General features: G+C 36.8%; 2 protein-coding genes across 22 annotated transcripts in view; one reads left to right on the top strand and one right to left on the bottom strand.

The window, feature by feature from the left end:
- Positions 1–1,719: 1,719 nt before the first annotated feature.
- Positions 1,720–20,293, bottom strand: scel (sciellin). 4 transcript variants are annotated; one of them, XM_041806823.1, is made up of 23 exons: positions 20,219–20,293; positions 17,803–17,841; positions 12,023–12,059; positions 9,357–9,420; positions 9,158–9,211; positions 8,768–8,842; positions 8,620–8,691; positions 8,044–8,112; positions 7,892–7,960; positions 7,732–7,788; positions 5,906–5,974; positions 5,768–5,821; positions 5,594–5,629; positions 5,411–5,479; positions 5,269–5,325; positions 5,125–5,175; positions 4,433–4,501; positions 4,271–4,324; positions 4,116–4,178; positions 3,937–4,011; positions 3,704–3,812; positions 2,253–2,355; positions 1,720–2,137 (listed from the first exon to the last, which is right to left on the bottom strand). In XM_041806823.1, exons 3-23 carry the CDS (start codon positions 12,036–12,038, stop codon positions 2,121–2,123), a joined length of 1,302 nt encoding a protein of 433 aa, XP_041662757.1. In that variant the 5' UTR covers positions 12,039–12,059; positions 17,803–17,841; positions 20,219–20,293; the 3' UTR covers positions 1,720–2,120. The 4 variants fall into 4 exon arrangements, with proteins under 4 accessions (XP_041662757.1, XP_041662758.1, XP_041662759.1 ...); XM_041806824.1 differs by lacking the exons at positions 17,803–17,841; positions 20,219–20,293 and adding an exon at positions 13,510–13,579; XM_041806825.1 differs by lacking the exons at positions 7,732–7,788; positions 7,892–7,960.
- Positions 18,613–21,527, top strand: part of mycbp2 (MYC binding protein 2) — a 112,540-nt gene continuing 109,625 nt past the window's right edge. For all 18 annotated transcript variants that reach the window (XM_041806818.1, XM_041806810.1, XM_041806813.1 and 15 more), the window contains exon 1: positions 18,613–19,295. In XM_041806818.1, the coding sequence (XP_041662752.1) occupies positions 19,024–19,295 (272 nt within the window). In that variant the 5' untranslated portion in view covers positions 18,613–19,023. The remainder of the gene's footprint in view (positions 19,296–21,527) is intronic.

Below are 21,527 nucleotides of genomic sequence, written 5' to 3'. Positions count from 1 at the left end.
ATACAGCTTCTTTTAACAGTTCATTCTTGATTTCATGAGACCAGAGAATCTTGTCTCTCACAGTCTGAGTCTTTCAGGTGCTTCTTTGCAAACTCCAAGCAAGCTTTCATGTGTTTTGCACTGAGGAGAGGCTTCCGGGGCTAGGGCTCAGCTCATCGGTTTCTAGGTCACCTCTTTTACTAAGGCCCTTCTCCCTGGAATGCTCAATTATTTCTGCAAGTCCAGTTTCTAAGCAAATAATTCATACCTTATTGAAATGACTTGAAATTTTTGAACCTTTATTAGAAATTAGCAAACAAGAACTTATTTTAGAAATTTTACGTTTAAGGATGTCAATGATCCGCCACCCATATACAAAATCATTTATTTTAATTTATTTTTTACTTTATATTTGGTTTTAAGGTCATGTTATTTCCAACTTTTCAGAAAATCTAGAACCAAGTTTTATTTATTAGCCTAAGTCCATGAGTGTTTATCCCATAGTACTTGTGGATAACAGATTATGCAATCATAGTTTGATAGCTGCAATAATCCAAAAACAGATTTGAAAATCCCTAGAGTCTATTTGTAATTTTTTACTTTTTAATTTGTAAACAAAATAACATGTTACCTACAGCTAAATTTGTATTAATGTAGGGATTAAGTCACTATACAAAAACACTTGGAAGTCTCATAAATGTTTAACATTTTTAACTTATGTTGACTATTACAACTTTGTAAAGATGAAGATTTAAAGTTTAAAAGACTTTTAAGTTCACAATTGACTCCAAACAATTGAACCAGTGCAAGAAAATCTCTTCCCTTGGGCCCAGCCAGGTAAGCTAGCAGCTAACTATAGTTAGCAACTTAGCCATTTTAATTTTTGCCTAGTTTTGACAGAAACATTCCAAATAGTACATTAGAATAGACTGCATGACACCAAAGACGATTCTATAACAGAGATAGGAAGTATGCAATACTTAAACAAGTACCTGCAAGGCTTAGCTCACAGTGGCTTAGCTTAATGCTAACAGCTAAGTGAAACAGCCAACCTGGCTGTTATTAGCTAGTGAACCATGACGATTGAGGCCAAAATCGATGTATGCAGATATTAAACAATATGACAGACAAAAACTTTCTCTTGGAGAAATACTGAATGGTAATTGAAAGAAGACACTACATTTCGTGAAAGGTTTTGTTGCTAAATGTCCAGGTTAGCATAATGAAGTTGTTGATGCAAATGTCACATTTAATGACTGTTGGTATTTTTCCAACAAACAAACAAACAAACAAAGGATTAATGCTTTCACTTCTGAAGATGTGTCTAATATATTGTTGTATTTGTGATATGGTACATTTTTGATAAATTAATGCCTATTTATAACTGTTTTTGATAAGTAAATTATTATATAGGCCATACAAATTTAATTATAGATCTGTAGCTACTGGTAAAATTTATTTGAATTAATCTACATTAACTTAATGTATTTTTTTTAAATGTGATCTGTATTTAGTGCAAAGTTTGCATAGTCAAATATGAGAAATATTCTTGTATAACTGACCTTTAAAATGCATCCTACTTGATCTTCTGAACTATTTTATTCTGGTGTAATAAATTTTGAATTTTATGACACTAAACAAAAAATAATGAGTACTAATCCAAACATTAGTAACAATGATAAATAATGATTTAATTTATAAAATAATTAAAAAAAAAAACACCAAAAATACTGTGTTGATTCCTTTTATTGCACAAAGAAAAAGCCCCCGGCCCTAAATCTTACATATCTTCTATATTCATGCACACAAAAGTCCCCCTGAAAGATGCATAGTAATAAGAGAAAGTGAGATGTGCTATTTCAGATTTTAAAAAGAATCTGATACAGAGATAATGATGTCAAAACACAGCAACAAAAAGCCTCAGTAATATAGGAGTATTACTTACAAAACATATATTCATTATGTAACTAGCACTTCTCAAACAACTTTAATATAGCTCTGTAAGCTTGTAAAAATGTAAGTACAGTAAATCCTATGTTCCCCAACAATACAGATAAGCATTTTACAGTTTGAGCTTTGATAGTATGTTCTTATGGCTGCTTGTATTACAGTGTAACTCCAGTGGAGACCAAGGGAGAGATTTAGTGTCGCCATCTCTCTGTGGGAGAAAAAAAATAAACATCATTGTTCAGAACTTAGAAATTAAAGAAATACATTTAACATTTCATCTTTGGACATTCAACAAAAGTGAAGAACTTGAAGTTAATGTTTACCTCTTGTAACTTCAAAGCAGTTTTCACAGTGCACCATGTGTCTGTAGATCCACATGCTGTCCCCAGCTTTCAGATGGGCCAGAGTGCTGTTACAGACCTCACACTGCAGGAACACACAGAGTTACAGACTGATCAGATGGCCAAATCAACTGGTATGACTACAACCCTGATTTCTAAAAATTTGAGGTGCTGTGTAAGATGTATATAAAAGAAGAATGCAATGATTTGCAAATCTCATAAACCAGGCTGAAAAATTAAGTGTTGCTAGTGCAAAACAGCCGGAGGAGCATTTTGCAACAAATTTAGTTAATTGACAACAGGTTAGTATCATCGCTGAAAATAAAAGGAGCATTGTAGAGAGACAGAGTCTTTCAGAAGTAAAGATGGGCAGAGGTTCAGCAATCTGTAAAAAAGGGCAAAAATTTTCCTCAATGTAAAACAGAAAAGACTTTAAATATCCCACCATCTACAGTACATAACGTAATCAAAAGATTCAGAGAATCTGGAGAAATTTGTCTGCAGAAAGGACAGGGTAGAAGGTCAATATTGGATGCTTGTGATTTTTAGGCACTCAGGTGGCACTGCATTAAAAAGAGTCATGGTTCTGCACTGAAAATCACTGCATGGGCTCAGGAACACTTTCAGAAAACATGTCAACACAGTTTGCTGTGCCATCTACAAATGCAAGTTAAAGCTCTATCATGCAAAAAAGAATTCACATGTGAACACAATCCAGAAACACGCTGACTTCTCTGGGCCAAAGCTCATTTAAAATGGAAAACTGTTCTGTAGTCAGATCAATCCAAATATGTTCTTTACAAAAACAACAGTGTCCTGTAGACTAAAGAGGAGAGGGAACATCCAGCTTGTTATCAGCACACAGCTCAAAAGCCTGCATCTCTGATGGTACGGGGTTACATTAGTGCCTATGGCGTAGGCAGCTTACATATCTGGAAAGGCAGGATCAATGCTGAAAAGTCATTGCCAAGACAATGCGAAACCACATACTGCATCCATCACAACAGCATGGCTTCACGATAGAAGAGTCCTGGTATTGAACTGGCCTGCCTGCAGTCCTTTCCTTTCACATAGTAAACCTTTTTTGCATCATAAAAAAGCAAAATCAAGCAAAAAAGTCTAATAGTAGAGGGGATGCAACTCAATGGTAAACATGGCTCTGTCCCTGCTTTTTTGAGATGTGTTGCCATCAAATTCAACATAACATTTTTTTCATGAAGTGGTAAAATGTCTCACTTTCAACATCTGATATGTTGTTTATATTCTACTGTGAATAGAATATGGATTTTGGAGATTTGCATTCTCATACATTTTAAACAGCACCCCAACTTCTTTGGAATTGGTGTTGTAGTTTAACATAAAGATTGACAATATGCTATCTCAAGACATCCATCTACTGCTTATTGTTAAGGGGGATAAAGTTATCTGCTTACTTTAAAGCAGGAAGCGTGGCAGTTGATCTTCATGTCGTCCAGGACCATCTTGGCCTCTCCAGTAAAGGGTTTACGGCAGACAGTGCACAGGTCTTTCTCATGCACAGTCCTGTGTGGAACAGAAGTGTTTCACAGTGCTTTAATCCCTTGGGTTCAGTTTTCATATTGTATCCTATATTTCTTTTTCAAACTGCTTTAACAAGCAAGAGAAAATACTGCCAGACATTTCTTACCTGTCAGAGGAGGCATACAAACTCTTTGTGGAGGATTTGGAGTAGAAAGGATCTGACAGACTGTCATCAGACCTGCTGTGAGAGTCAAACCGTCGTCAGTGTATACAAGAAACAGTCTCATTAAAGCATTATCTGTACATTAATATTAACCCCAATCACAATGAAATATCTCTGATTACCTGCTGCTACTGTATGTTGTCGAGGTGTAGGAAGTTGGACTGGTGATGCTGGTGTACTCATAACTATACAAAGACAAAATGAACCACAGAACATATGTAAGCTTCAGAGAAACAGAACTTTCTTTTTTTCCAGTCTTCAGTTACTCTGTTCCTACCTCGAATTTGGTTTAGTGTAAGTGTAGTTTTTATTGTCGACATCATAGGTGTCGCTGTAAGGAAACACAGAGGATACTGTTGGAAATACTGCAGAATTATTATTATCTTTTTTTGAATAGTCAGGGACATTGATGCAAGTGGTTTGAAAACAGCATGATTACCTGGACTTGGTGCTGACGGTGTAGGAGGTGGTGCGAGTGGAGGGAGGGTCATCAGTGTATGAGCTGTAGCTGTGTGACAAAGAGGAATAGGAATAAGCTGAACATGGTGTCAGATGTTTTTAGCATTGCTTTTCTTTAGGATGAAATTTTAATGGCAATTCAATTTTTTTTAGAAAATAGCTCTTTTGACCCATCTCTCCAGCTGCCCTCTCCATGACGCACGTGGCGGCCCCCGGTGTCTAGACCAGCCCACTGGATCCTGGGTACCCAGTATGCAGTAAGCTGGATCAGACCTGGGAAAGCATGCCAGGTGCCTGTAAAAGTTGAGCTGCCATTCCCTTATCAGGCAGTTGACCCTTCCCATGTTCACTCTCCTGAGCATATCGGCATCAGACACATGGTCTTGATACCCCCTTATGGGTGGCCTTGGTTAGCATGATTTTAGTAGGTGCAGCCTCAAAACAGACAAAGCTTGCCACCTCCTTCAAGGGGCTGGACCCCCAGTTTGAAAACCAGTGTTACAGCTTATTAAAATACAAGCATTTTCTCTTTAAATGGAAGATGTTTCTGCGAGGACACCTTAACTCCATCTGATGCTATCTGACTCTGACATGACATGTCCTTGTTGTTGAGTTATTGTATAAATTAAAATGTTAATTCAAATATTAATTAGAATTTTTGAGCACGTTTACCTGGTGGTTCTGCGGGTGGAAGATGGTGATGGCAGTTCTGAGCTTTCCACGCTAAATGACGCAGAGGACAAAGTCAGAGGTAAGAGGCATTGTACATAAATAGATGCATCTGAATATTTTCACTTACTGACTTGTAGCACTCACCTTCTGCTGCTCTCCACTGTGATGTACTCCCTCCTTGTGATGCTGCTAGTGCCACTGCTGCAATGACAATGTAATGTTTAACTGACAGAACAATTAAAACGGTTGAGTGTTTTGTTTAATTATAGTCACAGAGCTGTCTCACCTAATTGGAGAGTCCAGGCCAGATGTAATGGCTCTTGGCAGGAGGGTGCCATACAGCTCATCTTCAGCCCTGCAAAGAAAATATAATGACTGTACTGTGTGTTGATTATCAGTGCTATCATAATCATAAATTTATACAACAGTGTCATACTGAATGAAATGAATGAGTGATGGTTTTTCTTACGTAGAGGAAGTCCTTGTGTTTATAGTTTTAATATCCCTGAAAAAAGACAAAATATCTTATTCTGACGTCTATAATGTAAAGCTTAAAATAAGTTACATTTTTGCAGTGAAATTTATAAAAATGGCTAAGGCTTTATTGTACAAAAAAACCCCAAAAAGGTCGGTTTTATCTCACCCATTGGTGCTGCTCCTCACAGTCACAGTCTCAGTGCTGGAGATGGTTGTTTTGCTGTAAATTAAAGCAAAAAGTATTTATCATTGATTTTGCTGTGTGATCAATATACTGTGTGGGCTTGTGGAGCAAAAATATCACCTGTCTGAGGGTGAGTAATTATCCTTGGTGGATGAGGGGATGAGGGAGTCGTACAGTTTGTCCTCAGCACTGCAAAAAAGAAAGAGAAAAGTAGGTTTGAATGTAAGTTTCATACATGTATCAAGTTTATTATGTATTTCATTGAGGAATAGTGATTTTATTTCATGCTAGAAGAATACCTTGTTAAATATTTTAGTTCTACTCAAAAGCATATAAACAATAAAAATGGTGGGGGGATTAAGGAAAAAAATATGTTTCCTTTTCCGTGATTTCCAAGGAGGCACCAGTTACAGACCTACAGGCCAACCGGGTCTCAAATGAGCCCTCATGTCTCCAGAGGTGGTGATGAAAATTCATGATGTAAGGGCGCAGTGACCTCAGTGATGTCAAAGTTTTAAAGAGGAAGATATACAAAAGTCTATCTTTCCTTTTTGTAAACATTTCATGTGAAGGCAACAATAAATGTGCTTTTAATAAATTGAATGATAGGGTAGTCCCATTGTACTTTGTCTGTGGCATCCAGAGATTTTGTACAAAATCCTGGCATTTGTGTCCATTTTGGACCCTTTTATCTCCATTATAATTAGAATTTTTTTTTCTTATCCTGGAGCCATTAGATCATCAAAAACGTATGCAATACCTGCTGGGATTTTTCCTTCCTTTCCGAAAGTTGTAATTTTTACTATTTTCCACCAGATGGCACAATTGTCCCTGTTGTCTGTCTATGGGGGAAAACACTGAAAAAAACCCCAGAGATTTCCATGACAGGACCTGGTCAATAAGGGGCTTTAATTTTTCAAACGTAGGATTTTTAAATTACTATTATAAGGAAGGGGGTTGCTAAAAAACATACAAAAAAAGGTTCAAATTTTGTACATTTATAGTATTCTTATAGTAATGTAAAGTCTGAAATGAGCAATTTTGGTCCAACGGGACACAAAAGGTTGTACAATTAAAGGGGTGCATGAAGGTTAAGTCAATCAATTGATTAATCAATAAATTCCCCACATTCCCATTAAAGTATCTTAAAATTTCAAAGCAGCCCCTGCCCCAAAAACTTCAAATCAAACAATGCAAAATACACAAGCATATCCTAAAAAAATTCATGATAATTCCTGAAAATTTAAGTAGAATTCTCAAAGATTTCAGGCAAATTATTTAAACTCCTTTTTTTAAGATTTGTTTTTGCTCTTTTATTGCCTTTATTTAAATATGATAGCTGAAGATAGACTTGAAATAATGGGAAAGTTTGGGAGAAGACGCGATCAATGAATTAAAGCCTACAGCCTTTGTATATGGGCACCTGCTCTACCCACTGAGCTAAACCAGTACCTGAGAATTAATCTAACTTCTATGGATCCCAAATGTTATTTTAAATCACCTGGCAGAATTTATTACTATGTTACTGAAAAGACTACACACTGTGTAATGTTCTCATACGTATGTACATGCAGGGTCTTGGGAGGTTGGAGAAGAAACAAAGGGACAAAAAAAAAAGATTTGGAATAGGATTTAGGCTCAAAAATGACCTTAATTGGGTCAAGGTATGTAAGTTAGTGATGAAATGTCACTTGTATAACATATGTTGCTTTAAGACATATGAATACCCATGGGATTGCCAACATAATGGACTGTTCCTGACAAGTAGTATTTTTTATAGGAAGTCCTGCTTTATTGCTTTCTATCCTGTATCACTTGACTTCCTTATCTCTTGCTGTAGTTGCTGCAACCACGAGCGGTCACTCCGTTAGTTAAAGGTAAGTCTCATTTCACACATTCATTATACCGTATACTATATGCCATGCCTACAATAAGATTGAACTCACTCAGTGCTGGGGCTGCTTTTCACCAGCACAGTCTCAGTTGTGGTGACGGTTGTTTTGCTTTAAAAAACAAAATATACTTTAACACAGTAGATATATTCTGTCAGCCTCGACTGTCATGACTATTTTAAAACTTTAATGACTTGATGAATGCAAATATCACCTGTCTATGGGTGGGATATCATCCTTGATAGACTTGGAGATGAGTGTGTCATAAAGTTTTTCTTCCGTACTGTACAGAGATATGAGTTAAATAGTACATGATGTTTAAGTTTGAATCCTACTGAAGGTTTTGATTAATTGTAAATATCTTACTCTTTGGGGGTGGTAACAGTAGTCTCCATCACCTTGGTGGTTTTGGTGGATGGGAAGGGCGAGTATTGCCTATATGAAAAAATCAGTTTATTAAAGCATTTCTCAAAGTGCTGTAATGCAGTACAAGTTGAGGTGCATGTGCTTTACTTAAATACTTTCTTGGTCATTTTTTGACTCAGTCAAGTGAATCTGAAAAAGCATTTTCTAATCTTTTAGATTGGTGATGGGATACGGTCTCATTGCATTTTTTAAATTCTCCTTTTTAATTGGCGGTAATGTCACAGAAACCTCTTGATTTCCGGACTTGTTGGGAGTCTTTACACTGGTTTTTGTTAGATTAAGTATGACTCTGTAAATCTGACTATTTTCAACTAGGAAAATGCATCAGATTTAGAACTTATCCATTGCTGAGTTAGGTCATTGTGCTTGTAATTGTTCTTCATTATGAGAGTAAATACTCTGATGATACATTCTGCTGATGATACTTCATCAAAGTTTAAGCACAGCATTTGCAGGATTTTGCTTTTGTTTTACCCCTCTAAAAAAATGATTAATTACTTAGAGATATTATTTTACCCTTTGTTTGAGGCCTTTAGCACCTTCTCAGTGAATGTCTCTGTCTTGCTGGGACTCTTAAGCACAGGAGATCTGCAAGAAAACCCATCAGTCATTGAACTGACTCAAACTTAATTGGTGATAACATTAAGAATGTTTCACTCCTTACTTTAGGTTGGTGGTGGTGGTGGTGGTGGTCGTCTCCGTGGTCTTTCCATCCTTGGTCACCTTAGTGGTTGTGGTGCTGAAGATGGAGGAACCCAAAACAATTTTTAATTTCTTTAATTTTTAAAAAATGACAGGATTTGTATTTTACCTTGCTGATTTGTGGAAATAGTTTGAAGTGCAGCTTTAAATAGGCTCGTCTCTGAGGACAGTAGTAAATGTGGTGATGCTGCAGTGCCATGATTTAAACATAGTCACGGTCATTCTTTAAATTATTTTTCTATTTATTTTTTATAAAATAGAATCCAGAATCTGACTTTAGGGGCAAACATGTGCCGCACAAAGCCATATCATTCGAGTGATTTTCATATGTTTGTTCAGATGTTTGACTCACCTTGATGTTTTTCCACCATGTTTCAGAACATTCAATGCAAAGTTTGGGTCCCGGCTGAAAGAGTAAAAAAAAAAATTCACTCGTAAGTGTGATCACAGCTTAATCATCCCCTTGACTAGCTAAATAAATGTAGATAGAACTATTTAACAAAGGTGTAGTGATTTATAATGCCAACTTCCAAGACGTTAACATGACTTACTCGACATCTTCATCCTCATCATCCGGTCTGCGGATCCAGCTTCCGTCTTTCAGGAGAGATTTAGCTGCAAACACAGGTCAGGAGAAACTATTGTAACCATTTTTCCACATCTTCTTAGACAACATTATGAGCATGCACCTGTCTGTGCCAATGATTTTAATACTGCATGCAAGCACCCAAAAATATTCTCACTAGCTTAATGGATGTATGTGAAATGATTTCATATCGTTTAAAGTTGTTAAAAAAAAGAAAATGCACAAGTTACCTAACTCTAAAACAGAAAAGCCCCATCTATGCATAGCCAGTTTATTGATGCCACTGTAACCTATCACTTAAAAAAAAAAAAAAAAAAAAAAAAAAAACAGGATTCAAAACTTTATTGACCAAAGATCTTATTGAAAAGAAAAGTTTAAAGCCCACTCTTAAAAGTAAAGACAGTCTTTGCCTCCTGGACTGTCCCTGACCCAAACAAATAAATTATTTCAGATGAGGGGGGCCTGATATTTAAAGGCTCTACCTCCGATAATACTTTTATTAACTTAAGGTATCCCAATCATGACTGCAATAATAAAGGGTTTTTTGCTGGTTTGTTAAATAATTTTTGGGTGAGTTTAAGCTAGATGGAACAAACTAATTACTGAGAATTTAACCATATGTGTAAACATTTATAACAACATAAAAACTGTGTCTTTCCTGTTTATAAAATATCTAACAATAATCTTGATGCCTATGATAAAGTCAAATATCTACGGTTGTTTTATAACAGAAAAAAAGATGGATGATGATGAAATCTACAGACAGAGCTGCAAGACTTATGCACAAGCAAACATTCTTGCTCGTAGGTTCAGTTTTTGTTCAGATAATGTGAAGATGTCTTTGTTTAAACCTTGGGAGTCCACAAACATGCCAGTGTGACGTCATGTTGTACTGCAATCACTTTATGGAAAGTGTGATTTTCAAGCTCCCTTTTGGTTTTTGTTTGCTGCTAATAGGTCAGTAAGAGCAGGAAATATGGTAATTTGAATTTGATAAAAAAAACAAACAAAAAAAACAAACAAAAAAAACCTTCTACACATGAGGTACACTGCTCCATACTGTACAGGTCTGGCACTGGTATTTTTTCATAATTTCAGCATTTCCTGCATTTTTTTAAAAGAAAAAAAATCCTTATTTCGGCATACATATTTTTGAAAAATATAATACAAAAATATTGTATATATATATATATATATATATATTATAACATTTTATATTATATATTTTTAAAATTTTTTATATATATTTAAAAAAAATTTAAATCTTTTTGTGTGCTTTTTGAAGACCAATATCTCATACAGTAAGTTAAAGTTAAAAAAATAATAATAATAATTAATCTAAAAGTTGAGGTTGTTTGAATAAAATGATACCAAATATGTGCATGGTAAACATTTTCCAAGTGGTTTGCATTGTCAAAAGAAAAGTATTTACAAAACAGCAAAAATAGCTGGTGGACTTTTAAGGGTTAAAGCATACTGTACACCTCAGTATGCTGCACACTGGACAAACTATAAGGAATCAAGTATGCAGAGGCTACAAGTAGCCTAACAATGATGTGCTTAGGTTAGTACTGAAGAAACCAATACTTTGCAGTGCAAGTCAGATTAACTGCAGGAGTTAATACTCTACAAGCTGTATTACGAAATCTTGTGAATAAATGTATCTGATGACTTGATTTTATTGGGAACAAATTCATTTTGGCTATGACTGACATCAGACAGTAGTTAGACACATATGATCATGTAGACACGGTATCTGGACCTCAAGTCCATAATAAAGTTTAAAATTGTATTGTGTTCCCTTCTCTCAGTGGTGATTTTATTCTATACAAACTATATAAATGTATTTAAGCTCAATGACTGCCTATGTGTCAATAGTCTTTTTAACTTAGTGTCACATGAATGTCCTTTATCTATTTCAGAATAACATACAGTAAAATATGTTCACTGGTGTCAACTACTACAACCCATTAAAGATTAAAAAGAATTGTGAACTGGATAACACTTTATTTGAAGGGGTGTGCATAGTGACATAACTGTCATAATCATGACATGACACCTGTTATTCACATAATGAAAGTGTCTTTAGGTCAGTTATATCATTTTTGATGTGATAAATCAAGAGTATACCCAAGTCTACACACACTATTACACCACTGGACATCCCAAATTAAGAGTGGATTTTTTAGTGTATTTTGCACTGTGTCTGGTTGCCCTGCAGCTTTTTTTCCTTTCCTAGAGAGCCATGTAAGTAAAACTGGAACTTACCCCACTGTCCCCTATTGTTCCCAGTCTTTAAGCTAGGCTAAGACAGCTGGCTTCAGTCTTATATTACTGTACAAAGAAGCAAAAATGATCTAACAATATCAACTATGTATTGAAAGTGGCATAACTGACCAAATATGACTTATAACAAAATTCATAAAGTATCCTTCATGGGAATTACAGGTGTCATGTCAGTCTTACGCATACCCCTTCAAATAAAGTGTTACCCTGAACAGCATATCAAAACCCCTTAATACTGAGTGAAACCCATTAAGATAGAGAAGAAAGATAAGTTAAAAGAAGAAAGGATCAACACTTAGAAACATATTTAGAGCTAATGTGAAAATTTATTGTCTCATTACTTACTTGTAGGTCTTTGCATTTTGTAACTTCACCAGCAAGTCTGAAAAACAGAGATCATAAAGTAATGAAAGTATGTTAGATTAGCCACTAGGGGGCACTGTGGGCTAAGAGTTTTCTTACAGCCTACGTGTCTGTTCTGGGTTGAATTGTAACCTTTGATTATTACACCTGCCAAGTCAAAATCTACAGAATCAACTTTTTTCTGCAATTTAAGTGTTCATTTTCCCTCTTATTCTCCTCAGGTTGTTTTTTGTGAAAATGCCAGGTTGGGTTTGTTGCTTAGCCCGAGGAAATCTTCCCAAATTCTGCTGAACAGCAGACTGATTAATGCCCTAAACTGGTTTGTCTTGATCTGTACCGTCACTTAAGTCACACCCACCCTCCACAACACACCCTCCCTAAACACGCCATTGTCAGCAAAACAGAGGGGCTCACTGTGACATGCCATTAGCTATTGATGATAAAGCCTGCGCCCTCTCGACCAACATGCACACTACAGCTGTAGGACTTCCATATCGGGAGCCTGAAGACAGATAACTTCAGCTGTGAAGTGTTACCTGTAAGTGCAGTTAGTTTAACATAGATCCACTCTAAACTGTCAAGTGAGAGTCCATTAATCCCAAAGCATTATGCTCAGCACTGGGTTCAACTGTAGTATTTTGACATGTGTTGAATAATTCTGGGTCTTGAGCACATAAAAGATTAAAACAGAGCTTGTTATCAAGCATCATAAAAGATGACATCATTCATCATTTGTGCCTAAAAAAAACACCAAAGAGGAACAAGAATCTCTAGTTTGGCCACCTACACTTTGAAATCAGCCATCTAAACAGGACTCAGACATGATCAGACGATACAGTAATGTCAAAATGTACTATGTGACCAAACAGTATCCTTATAAGCAGTTCTTATTTATACTTTTAGCGATTTATTTGTACATATTTAAACTGTATAAAAAATAAAATAAAGTTGGGTTGCTTTCATGTGAGATGTTTCTTATATACTCATATTTTTTTCATTTCTATAACACTGATTGTGTCAGGAGAACAGTGTTTTGTCTTGTGTATGCACCCAAATACATATGTAGAATCATCCAAACCTTAAATCTTTAACATAAATGAGAAATCTGTGATTTACATGATTTTTAAACTAAATTTTCCTGTTATAACACACATCTATGATGTTAAGCAATAAGGGATAGTAATAAGGTGAAAAATGAATCCCATGAGCCTGCTAATGTGAGTTTGAAATCTCCCTGTGTGAATCAGTGTGTCTATCAAGCTGCAAAATGTGATAAGTTGCAGAAAAAGTACATTACTAAACACTGGGCCACATCCCATATTCCATAAAAGAGGTGAAGCGTCATTTAAAGTTTGTTTCCTCATTTTTCAGCACTAATGAAAAAGGAATTCTGTCTAAAACTCAAAGTCCAAAACATGACAAAAAAATGTATATAGAAACTGTCAAAGTAAAAGAGACGGGGCACGTACCTCCACACACAGCTCTGTGACCTCCTGGATAATGAGCGTAAACTGTCACTGAGCAACACCTGTCTATTACTCCACAATCACACCCTCGTCACTCACTCTGCCTTTTAACCTTAAAGGAGGAGATTCCAAGGCCACCCAAGGGTGTGGCTACTTACAACAATCAAAGACTCCTCTCTCACTCTTGCTTGCTTTTGCTCTAGATTTTTCTCTGTCCGTCATCACCGTATGCACCTCAGCATTAATTACTCGACTCTCTGTCTGTAGGTTGACAAAAAAATGTGATAGGGTGGGGAGCTGAAGGACCTGACATTCAACTGAGGCGTCAAGGAAGCAGCGCTGCTATGTGGGTGTGGAGTTTTACACTACTTTAACCTACAATGGCCTTGAACTTAGTAATGGAATAGAGTTAAATGCGCTGATTTATTTCAAGATTTAGAGATGATATGTATTAAAATTTCCATTTTAAATCCTTTCCCAAAGTTTAATTATATGCGTGTTTTTCCACATAGATCTTTGTTTTAAATCTAATAAAGACAGACAACCTTGATATTTATTATGAAAAGCAAGCACATTGCATGGTGAATTCTGTCTATCTTCAAACATTACAATTAGTTTTAAATACATTACCTGGGGCGTAGAGTGGACTTTGCCTTCTGTAGGCTACTGAAAGTACTCAGTGATAAGGTCAGTTCAACATGATATCCAGCCTGAGGTAACTGATTTTCACTTTCTTCCTCCAGGTTGAACAAAGTCCTAATATCTGGAATGAACACCCTCATAATCCAATCATAAATAAACATTAACACCCCGCTAAAAAGATCAGTGTCATATTAATGGTTTCTAACACCTGAGCAGGCCCTACCACAGCCTGAACCACTACAATTCTGAATGAAACTTGTACAAAATTAAACTTCATATCCTGTTTAATCATACTTAAACCAAACATCTGTATCTTCAAGACTTATTCCAAGAAAGCTGCAAGATACTTCCCCTTATACTCAGGAGTCTAAATCATCAGAGGTACATATAAATCTTAAGAACTATTTCTGGACTACACATGCCACATTGTCTATGACTGAGCTTCATTACTGGGTGTGCCCTGTTTTGGACTTTCAAAAGTATGAAAGGTGCATAGCGCACAGGGGTGTGACAGCATGATACTGACGTGAACCCCTCCTATCACAGTGACAGGAGGAAAGGAATGCAGACTACGCTGCTGTGATAAACTAATGGGCCATGAGCCAACAGGCCGGAACAATTCTTTTATAGAAAATTTTTCTTTATGATTAAGTAAGGCTGGATGAACATGTTTTAAAGCTCTACTGGTCTGACCACCCACTACCACCTCCTTAATGAGAAATCATGACGCACATTTCTGAAATGTCTAACAACTTCAGTTTATTTTAGGAAAAAAATATGTTGGTTGTGGTACATTTTTATACCAGATATTACTGTGCAAAGGTCCTCACAGTTATTTGTCTGCACATACATAGCCTGTTTAAAAGCAGATTTCTCAAAGCTCAGCTGTTAGAGTATCCCAACAAGCCATGAAGTCACAAGCAGAAGTTCATCTTTGTAATGACACACAAAACAGGGGATGTTTTCATTATTGTATTTTTGTATAAAGCCTTCTCCAAATTGTAAATCCCTTTTCTTAAAACAGAGTCACCTTTGTTTATTAATGTTAACAATGTGGATAGGCCCATTAAACTACACCATTTGGAAAGTAAAGTCAGACTTTATAGCTAAGCCATGATGTACATAGATGTCAGGATGACAGAAAATAAAGAGGAATCAACTTTGACAACCTTAAGGGAAAAAAAATATTAATAAATGCACCAGATGGGAAAAATTTGGCAAAAGTGGCAAAGAGTGGTTGAGAGTGGCAACAATAGTGGCAGACATGGTCCAAAAGTAGGGAAAAACAATTGAAACTGGCAAAAATGGGCATAAAAAGTGGTGTAAAAGGAGTTAATAGAGGCAAAAAGTGGCGGAAAATGGCAGAAACGGCTGAAAAAGTGCTGTTTAAATGCATTACAAGAAGCCTCAAGTGGTTTATAGTGGCAGAAAAAAGACAAAACAAGCAGTGACAACAATTAAAAAGTTTCAAATATGGGCATAAAAAGTAGTGAAAATGGAAAAAGAGTGATAAAATTAGTTAACAGAAACAAAACAAGTTGGAAGCTGAAAAAAAAAGTCAGAAAATGGAATTAAATGTGATTTGAAAGAGGCAAAAATTGGATGGGTGACAGAATGGGTAAAAAGTAGCAAAAAATGGTTAACAGTGGCAAAAATGGGCTTAAAAATTGGGTTTACAAGTGGCATACAGAGGTTTATAGTGGCAAGAATATACATAACAACTAAAGAAAAGCAATTAAAAGTGGCAAAAATGGGCATTAAAAGCATTGAGAATGGGTTAGTAGAGGCAAAAATGGGTTAGAGTCAAAAAGAGGCAGAAAATAGCAGACATGGGTGAAAAAAGTGGTTTCAAGGGTTTAAAAAGTTGTGAAATGACTTCTAAATGGCTTAAATTGGCGGAAAAGGTGAGGATATTAGATTATAAAGGGTCAAAAATGGTTTAAATTGGCAAAAAAGGATGTTAAGTGGCAAAATGGGAAACACTTGCTGTTCTTTACAATAAGAAAAGGTGTTGATATGTCAGTATTATCTAAAATGAGCTTGGAAATATCTGTGTATTGGGTATGGGCAAAAATCCTATACCATGCATCCTTAGAAATGTATAATATAAATATTATAATAATATAAATAGAAATGTTATCATGGGAAAATAAAGTTGACTAAAATGTCTGCTTAGGAATACCATTTAAGAGAAGTTTTGCCACTGTTTTTTCCAGACAAACATTTGTGACCCACTGAAAACAGCTCTATGACCCACTTTTGGGTCCCGACCTACCAGCTGAGATCACAGTTTAAAGAGAGACATGCTGTAAATACCAACGATGTTTCCATCATTTCAACTGAGCTAGTGACATACTTGGATATCTCAAACAAAAAAAACCTAACTTAAGTAAATTACATGAATAAAGACACAAGTATTTTGGCATCTTTGACACTGAAACAGCTGCTGAGAAGTTGACAATTTAACTCCTGGGTCAACTCTAATCTCCCATCCTCTTTAATGAGGCTTATATTCAAGTACGAAGAATGCACACCGGGTGGCGCTAGAGCTGCAATGATAATTCTGGTTTTTCAACTCTGTTAAAATAAATAAATTTAGGCTAACAAGTTGCTCAAGGCAAAGCACGTCCTGATCACTTTACGCACGGCTGAAGCAACAAAAATGAGAGCAACCTGTCCTATTACAGCGTCTGAAAGAGACAGTGTTGAGTGTGAAATCAAAGACAAAACAAAATAGACTCGAGAGTTCATGTTTTCTATGTTTCTATGGAGGAAAACAAACAAACAAATTCAACCTTTATCTATGATCAACAGTTCTAAACTGGGGCTCATTAAGCAGTATTGTCGCTTGTGCAACTTAGACTTTTTAAAACAAGCTCAGTTTTATTATCTGTGCTCAGGACTTCATCTCTGCCAGTCCAGCTCATGCTTGTGACACTGCTGTCTGACCCATGGCATCATCTTGGCCTATTTCCACTCCTCCCTTTAAAGACAGAGATGAGACACCCAAGGAGTTAAAGCTGCAGCCTCGGGTCACATCTTCAGGTCAATGCCAAATGATGCCTCATTTTCAACCTTGTTAGGTAAAAAACAACCTGCATCTGCTACAAGCACTTACAAAACACCTCAATCCAGCAGCTTTTCATCCAGCATTGATGGTAAAATCCTAACAGGACAATCCCTTTGTATTTATATTAAATTCTTCTGTTAGGACTCACTTGTCATCTCTGATACATGCTGGCACTCTGATACTGCGCACTCTAATCTCTGGATGCTTCCTGGGTTGCTATGAGAAGAGACTATAGACCGACCCCTCTCTTTTCATTGGATCATTGCAATGCCTCGCAGCCAATAAAGCAACAGTAGGGTCTGTGTACATCCCTGACTCTACTTATCCCTCTCTCTCTTTCTCCAAATAAACGGGCATTCACATTAACAGACAAAAACCATGAAATTTAACTTTGACATCAGGGAGGGTAGGTCAAATTTCTTGTTGAATACAGGTGCACTCAATTAGACTAACATAAGGGATATGCTATAGACATGTCTGCACAAATGCACTGCTTGCAACCTTTCTTTCCTTTGCATTGCAGTGTTTTTGACCCTACTGCCTTTATTAATTATGATAACCAAAAAGGTCTCCTAGTATCTTACCTGCAGATTTCCTGCTCCCTCTGCACCTGGGTGTCAGTCCTGTAATAAAAGGAGAAAGAATAATCTGCATGTTGCACTGCATATATCTTCTGCATTTACATGCATTTTGATTCATACATATATTAACAAACACAGTGCATCTGTTGTCTCATTAAGTGGAATAAAACATTTAATTTCATAGTAAGATGCATCTTTGCTGCTGAGGGGTAATACTATGCTGGCTATAAGGCCTGCAAAGTGCAGAGGACTAGTAACTATGGCTGCTAATCTGGTGCATAAAAATGATTTGTTTTTGATCGCATGAAAATATTTCACACTTACACAGTGATCACAGGTCAGAAAAGAGAATTCCTTACTCTGCACTGTATGCCAGCTGCTGTTTATGTAACTATAGTAAATGGATAGTGAATAGTAAAAGCAAATAAGAGATAATGAAATACAAAAATCAATTCATTGTACATTGCAACATGATTTATAAATCTAAATTTAGAACCTCAGTGGTTTCAAAGATTTAAAGCTATATCGGTTTGAGATCAGACTGGGAGGGGCCCTGGACTGACATCTGCAAATTAAATGTCCAAATTCCAACTGTGCACAATGTGCAAAATAGCTTACATGGCTCAATCTTCTATTTATTGTGCAATCTTTCACTAGTCGATTTCCAATCTCAAACGCACAATACATCAGTATAATGCCTCGAGGGGAGCGGATTGTACAGATAAATCAATGATAGCATCGCCTGGTTTTAGTGGTATGAAAATATCCCGGCATGCTAGCGACGCAAGACTCAGCAAGGGAGGGGAGGGATGATGGAGCTAAGATGGCAGCTCAACTGAGGGTGCTGCCTCTCTGGGGTCAAGAAATATTCCAGGAACGAATAAAAACGAAACGCGACAAGGGTATTTTTGGAAACTAATGGTGTCGTTTCTGCTCCTTCGCAAGATTTCTTTTGCTATGGCTTGAGATACATTCACAGGAGACGAGCACCGTGTTGACGCTGTGGCCCCGGATCGGAAGACCGTAGTTGCACCACCAGATTGGCTACAATTTGCGCTTATAACAACCGGTGACCGTGGATTCTAATCGTGGTATTTCTGCAACTTGGAACTATCAAATAATGTGACATGTAGCGGATCTAATGACAAGTGGGTTGCGCCTGATGGCTAGATATTATCTAGCTGTGATATATTTTGTGTGATATATGCATTGTTCTCCAAAACGATGATGTGTGCTGCTGCGGCAGCGGCCGCCGGTGGAGGGATTCTGCCTTCCTCATCGCCGTCGATGGGGCTGGGTGTCAGGGTCATTTCTGGAGCCGGAGCCGAATTCTCCACCATCGGGTCGGGAATGGGTTCTTGTCCGACACCCGGAGTCCAGTCGGACTGTCGGACTCGGTACCAGCTTTTACTCTCAGGGCGAGCTCTGGCCGAAAGATACAGACGGATTTATACCACAGCTATCAATGATAAAGAGCAAGGGATAAATCAAGGAAGGTGAGTGAAAGCTAACGTAAAGAACACATATGTTTTGGTAGTCTGGTCTGTCATTGGTGTGGCTAACTGACTGAGCTAACGACCGTATGCTAACATTAACCCTTGCATAGGGGTACGTCAGTTAACATAAGCAGCGCCTATGTTACCTGATATTCATATGACCTGAGCTTGTAGGACTTGTATCATACAATTCACTGTGTTCAGTTCATGTAATATAAAAGGAGCCCCATAATTTGGATGCACTATGTTGCGGGGGTCAGCCTGCTAGGTAGCATTTTGGCTCTGACTTCCCTAGCTTACAATAGCATGCCAAGCTAACATTAACGTTACCTTGGTTGGAAAGGTTTTCCAAAGACGCTGTGTTTTCTTTGAACATTTATGCACTGACACTGGAATGAGTTACAACACCCCCAGGACATAACGTCTCAAAATAAAGCTCCTATAGTTAATATCCCCAAACAAGCTAGCTTGCTAAATGTCATGACAACAGTAAGTCAATTTGTGTAGAGCAACGGCTAAACGTAAACAAATATATTGCTCCTATAATGCTTGCAATTTGCTGTAGTATTTTTAAGACAGCCGTTGCGTTTGCTGTCACGGTGTTTTTCGTCATCTTGTCATTTGATGTATTTTGATGTAGTGGGCTGTCTGTATTTAGGCCCAACGGCGTCACTGTTTCGATTGCTAGCTAACGTTTACTGACGTTGGGGAGCATCAGCCCTTCCCCAGGTTATCTCAACGTTTACTGGCGAGTCTTTTTCAACACAGCCAGGGCTGATACAAAATGTATTTTATGTAAGCAGGGCACATTGTTTGTTATTGCAAACAGCTGCTTAAAACGTTAAATATGTTAATAGGCGAGGGTGTGTTTAGAGGTGGATGAACTCATTTGCTTTTCTGGCATAAGCGGGTAATACACTTACGTCATTGTAGTCCGTCAGGTTGTAGACTGAGTAGCTTGATCATTGCAGCATCCTCCCTCAAGACCTCAGTTGTTATTCTCAGCGCCCCCATGTACAATTCCCGCTCTAAGCCAGTATACAGTCCAAGTGTCAACATGAATCTCATTTAACTATCGCTTTTACACCTCATGAATCTCTGATCTTATACACATGGGAGTTTCTAATGTAACCTATCTGCACCCATAGTTTTATTTTTACCTACCAGCTTATTAGACACATGTTCTTCAAATGAAAGGGGAATATTTTGCTTGTTCTTTTGCAACTTGAGGGAAATAACTACTGATTTGTTTTAGTTATAAAGATAAGATCTCCACTCAAATTTGAATTATGTCAATAAATTCCTTATGTTTTGATGAGTAAATAGATCATACTGTGTGACTGTATGATCAAGAGCAGGGGTGTACAACTGGGGAACCGGGGGCCAAATACAGCTCCCCCCTTCACTCCATGTGGCCCCCCAAGTCATTTTCAATTACAATTTAATTATTCAATTCTAACATGAAGAAAACACAGAAGCTAGCATAAATGTATATAATAGATTATTTTTGATTACTGGTATATATTTTGTTCTTTGCAAGAAATGAATTGATATTATTGGTGGTAATAGCTTCTGGATTTTTTTATTTGCATCCTCCTAAAAACAGATATAGCTAAAAATAGTTAATATTAAAATAACTAGGGCTGGGCAGTTAATCAAAATTTAGATTAAATTGCAAAATGGCCTGCTCACAGAGGGAGCAATATTTCTTTAACCTGAAATATGTGCCAAAATACCAGTTGGCCTTTGTAACTTTTTATGCAGCAGAGATGATCCGCCCTATACATCATCCAATTAAAGTGTCATTTTTTTAGAATAGTTTCTAAAAAATATTACTTTGCTTATTTCTGTGTATGTTTTAATCATATTGAGAATGACATTAAAATGATCACTCCCTTCAATACAACAATTCCTATCAAATTTGTAACATAAGTCAAAATAATCACAATGAAGTATTTTTTTCAAAGTTGTACAGAACTAGTTTAAACTAAGACTGTGCTGTCTATGATGTAGAATGATTTTTTGCTTGTGTTTGTTAAAAAATACATAAGGTGAGGAACTTAAGAAATAATTGCACATTAGCTTTAAATTGAAATGTTGGGACAGAAAATTGCAATTAGCTAGATCATTTTCACAAGTCGTTCAGCCCTAGATGGTATGATCTAGTGGGGTGGACAACTCATGGCGCAAGGGCCCTCAACTTCCCCTAATGTGGCCCCCAATTCAATATCA

The sequence above is a fragment of the Cheilinus undulatus genome, linkage group 15, assembly GCF_018320785.1.
Source record: "Cheilinus undulatus linkage group 15, ASM1832078v1, whole genome shotgun sequence".
Classification (NCBI taxonomy): Eukaryota; Metazoa; Chordata; class Actinopteri; order Labriformes; family Labridae; genus Cheilinus; species Cheilinus undulatus.
The sequence above is the reverse complement of the archived record's forward strand: the minus strand, read 5'-3'. Positions and strand labels throughout refer to the sequence as shown.

Excerpts from the sequence above, each read along its gene's own strand:
- scel (XM_041806823.1), bottom strand. Across the intron at positions 5,480-5,593 it reads AACACAAGGACTTCCTCTAC|GGCTGAAGATGAGCTGTATG; the intron begins GTAAGAAAAACC and ends TTTTCTTTGCAG. Across the intron at positions 4,325-4,432 it reads ACCGTCAGCACCAAGTCCAG|CGACACCTATGATGTCGACA; the intron begins GTAATCATGCTG and ends GTTTCCTTACAG.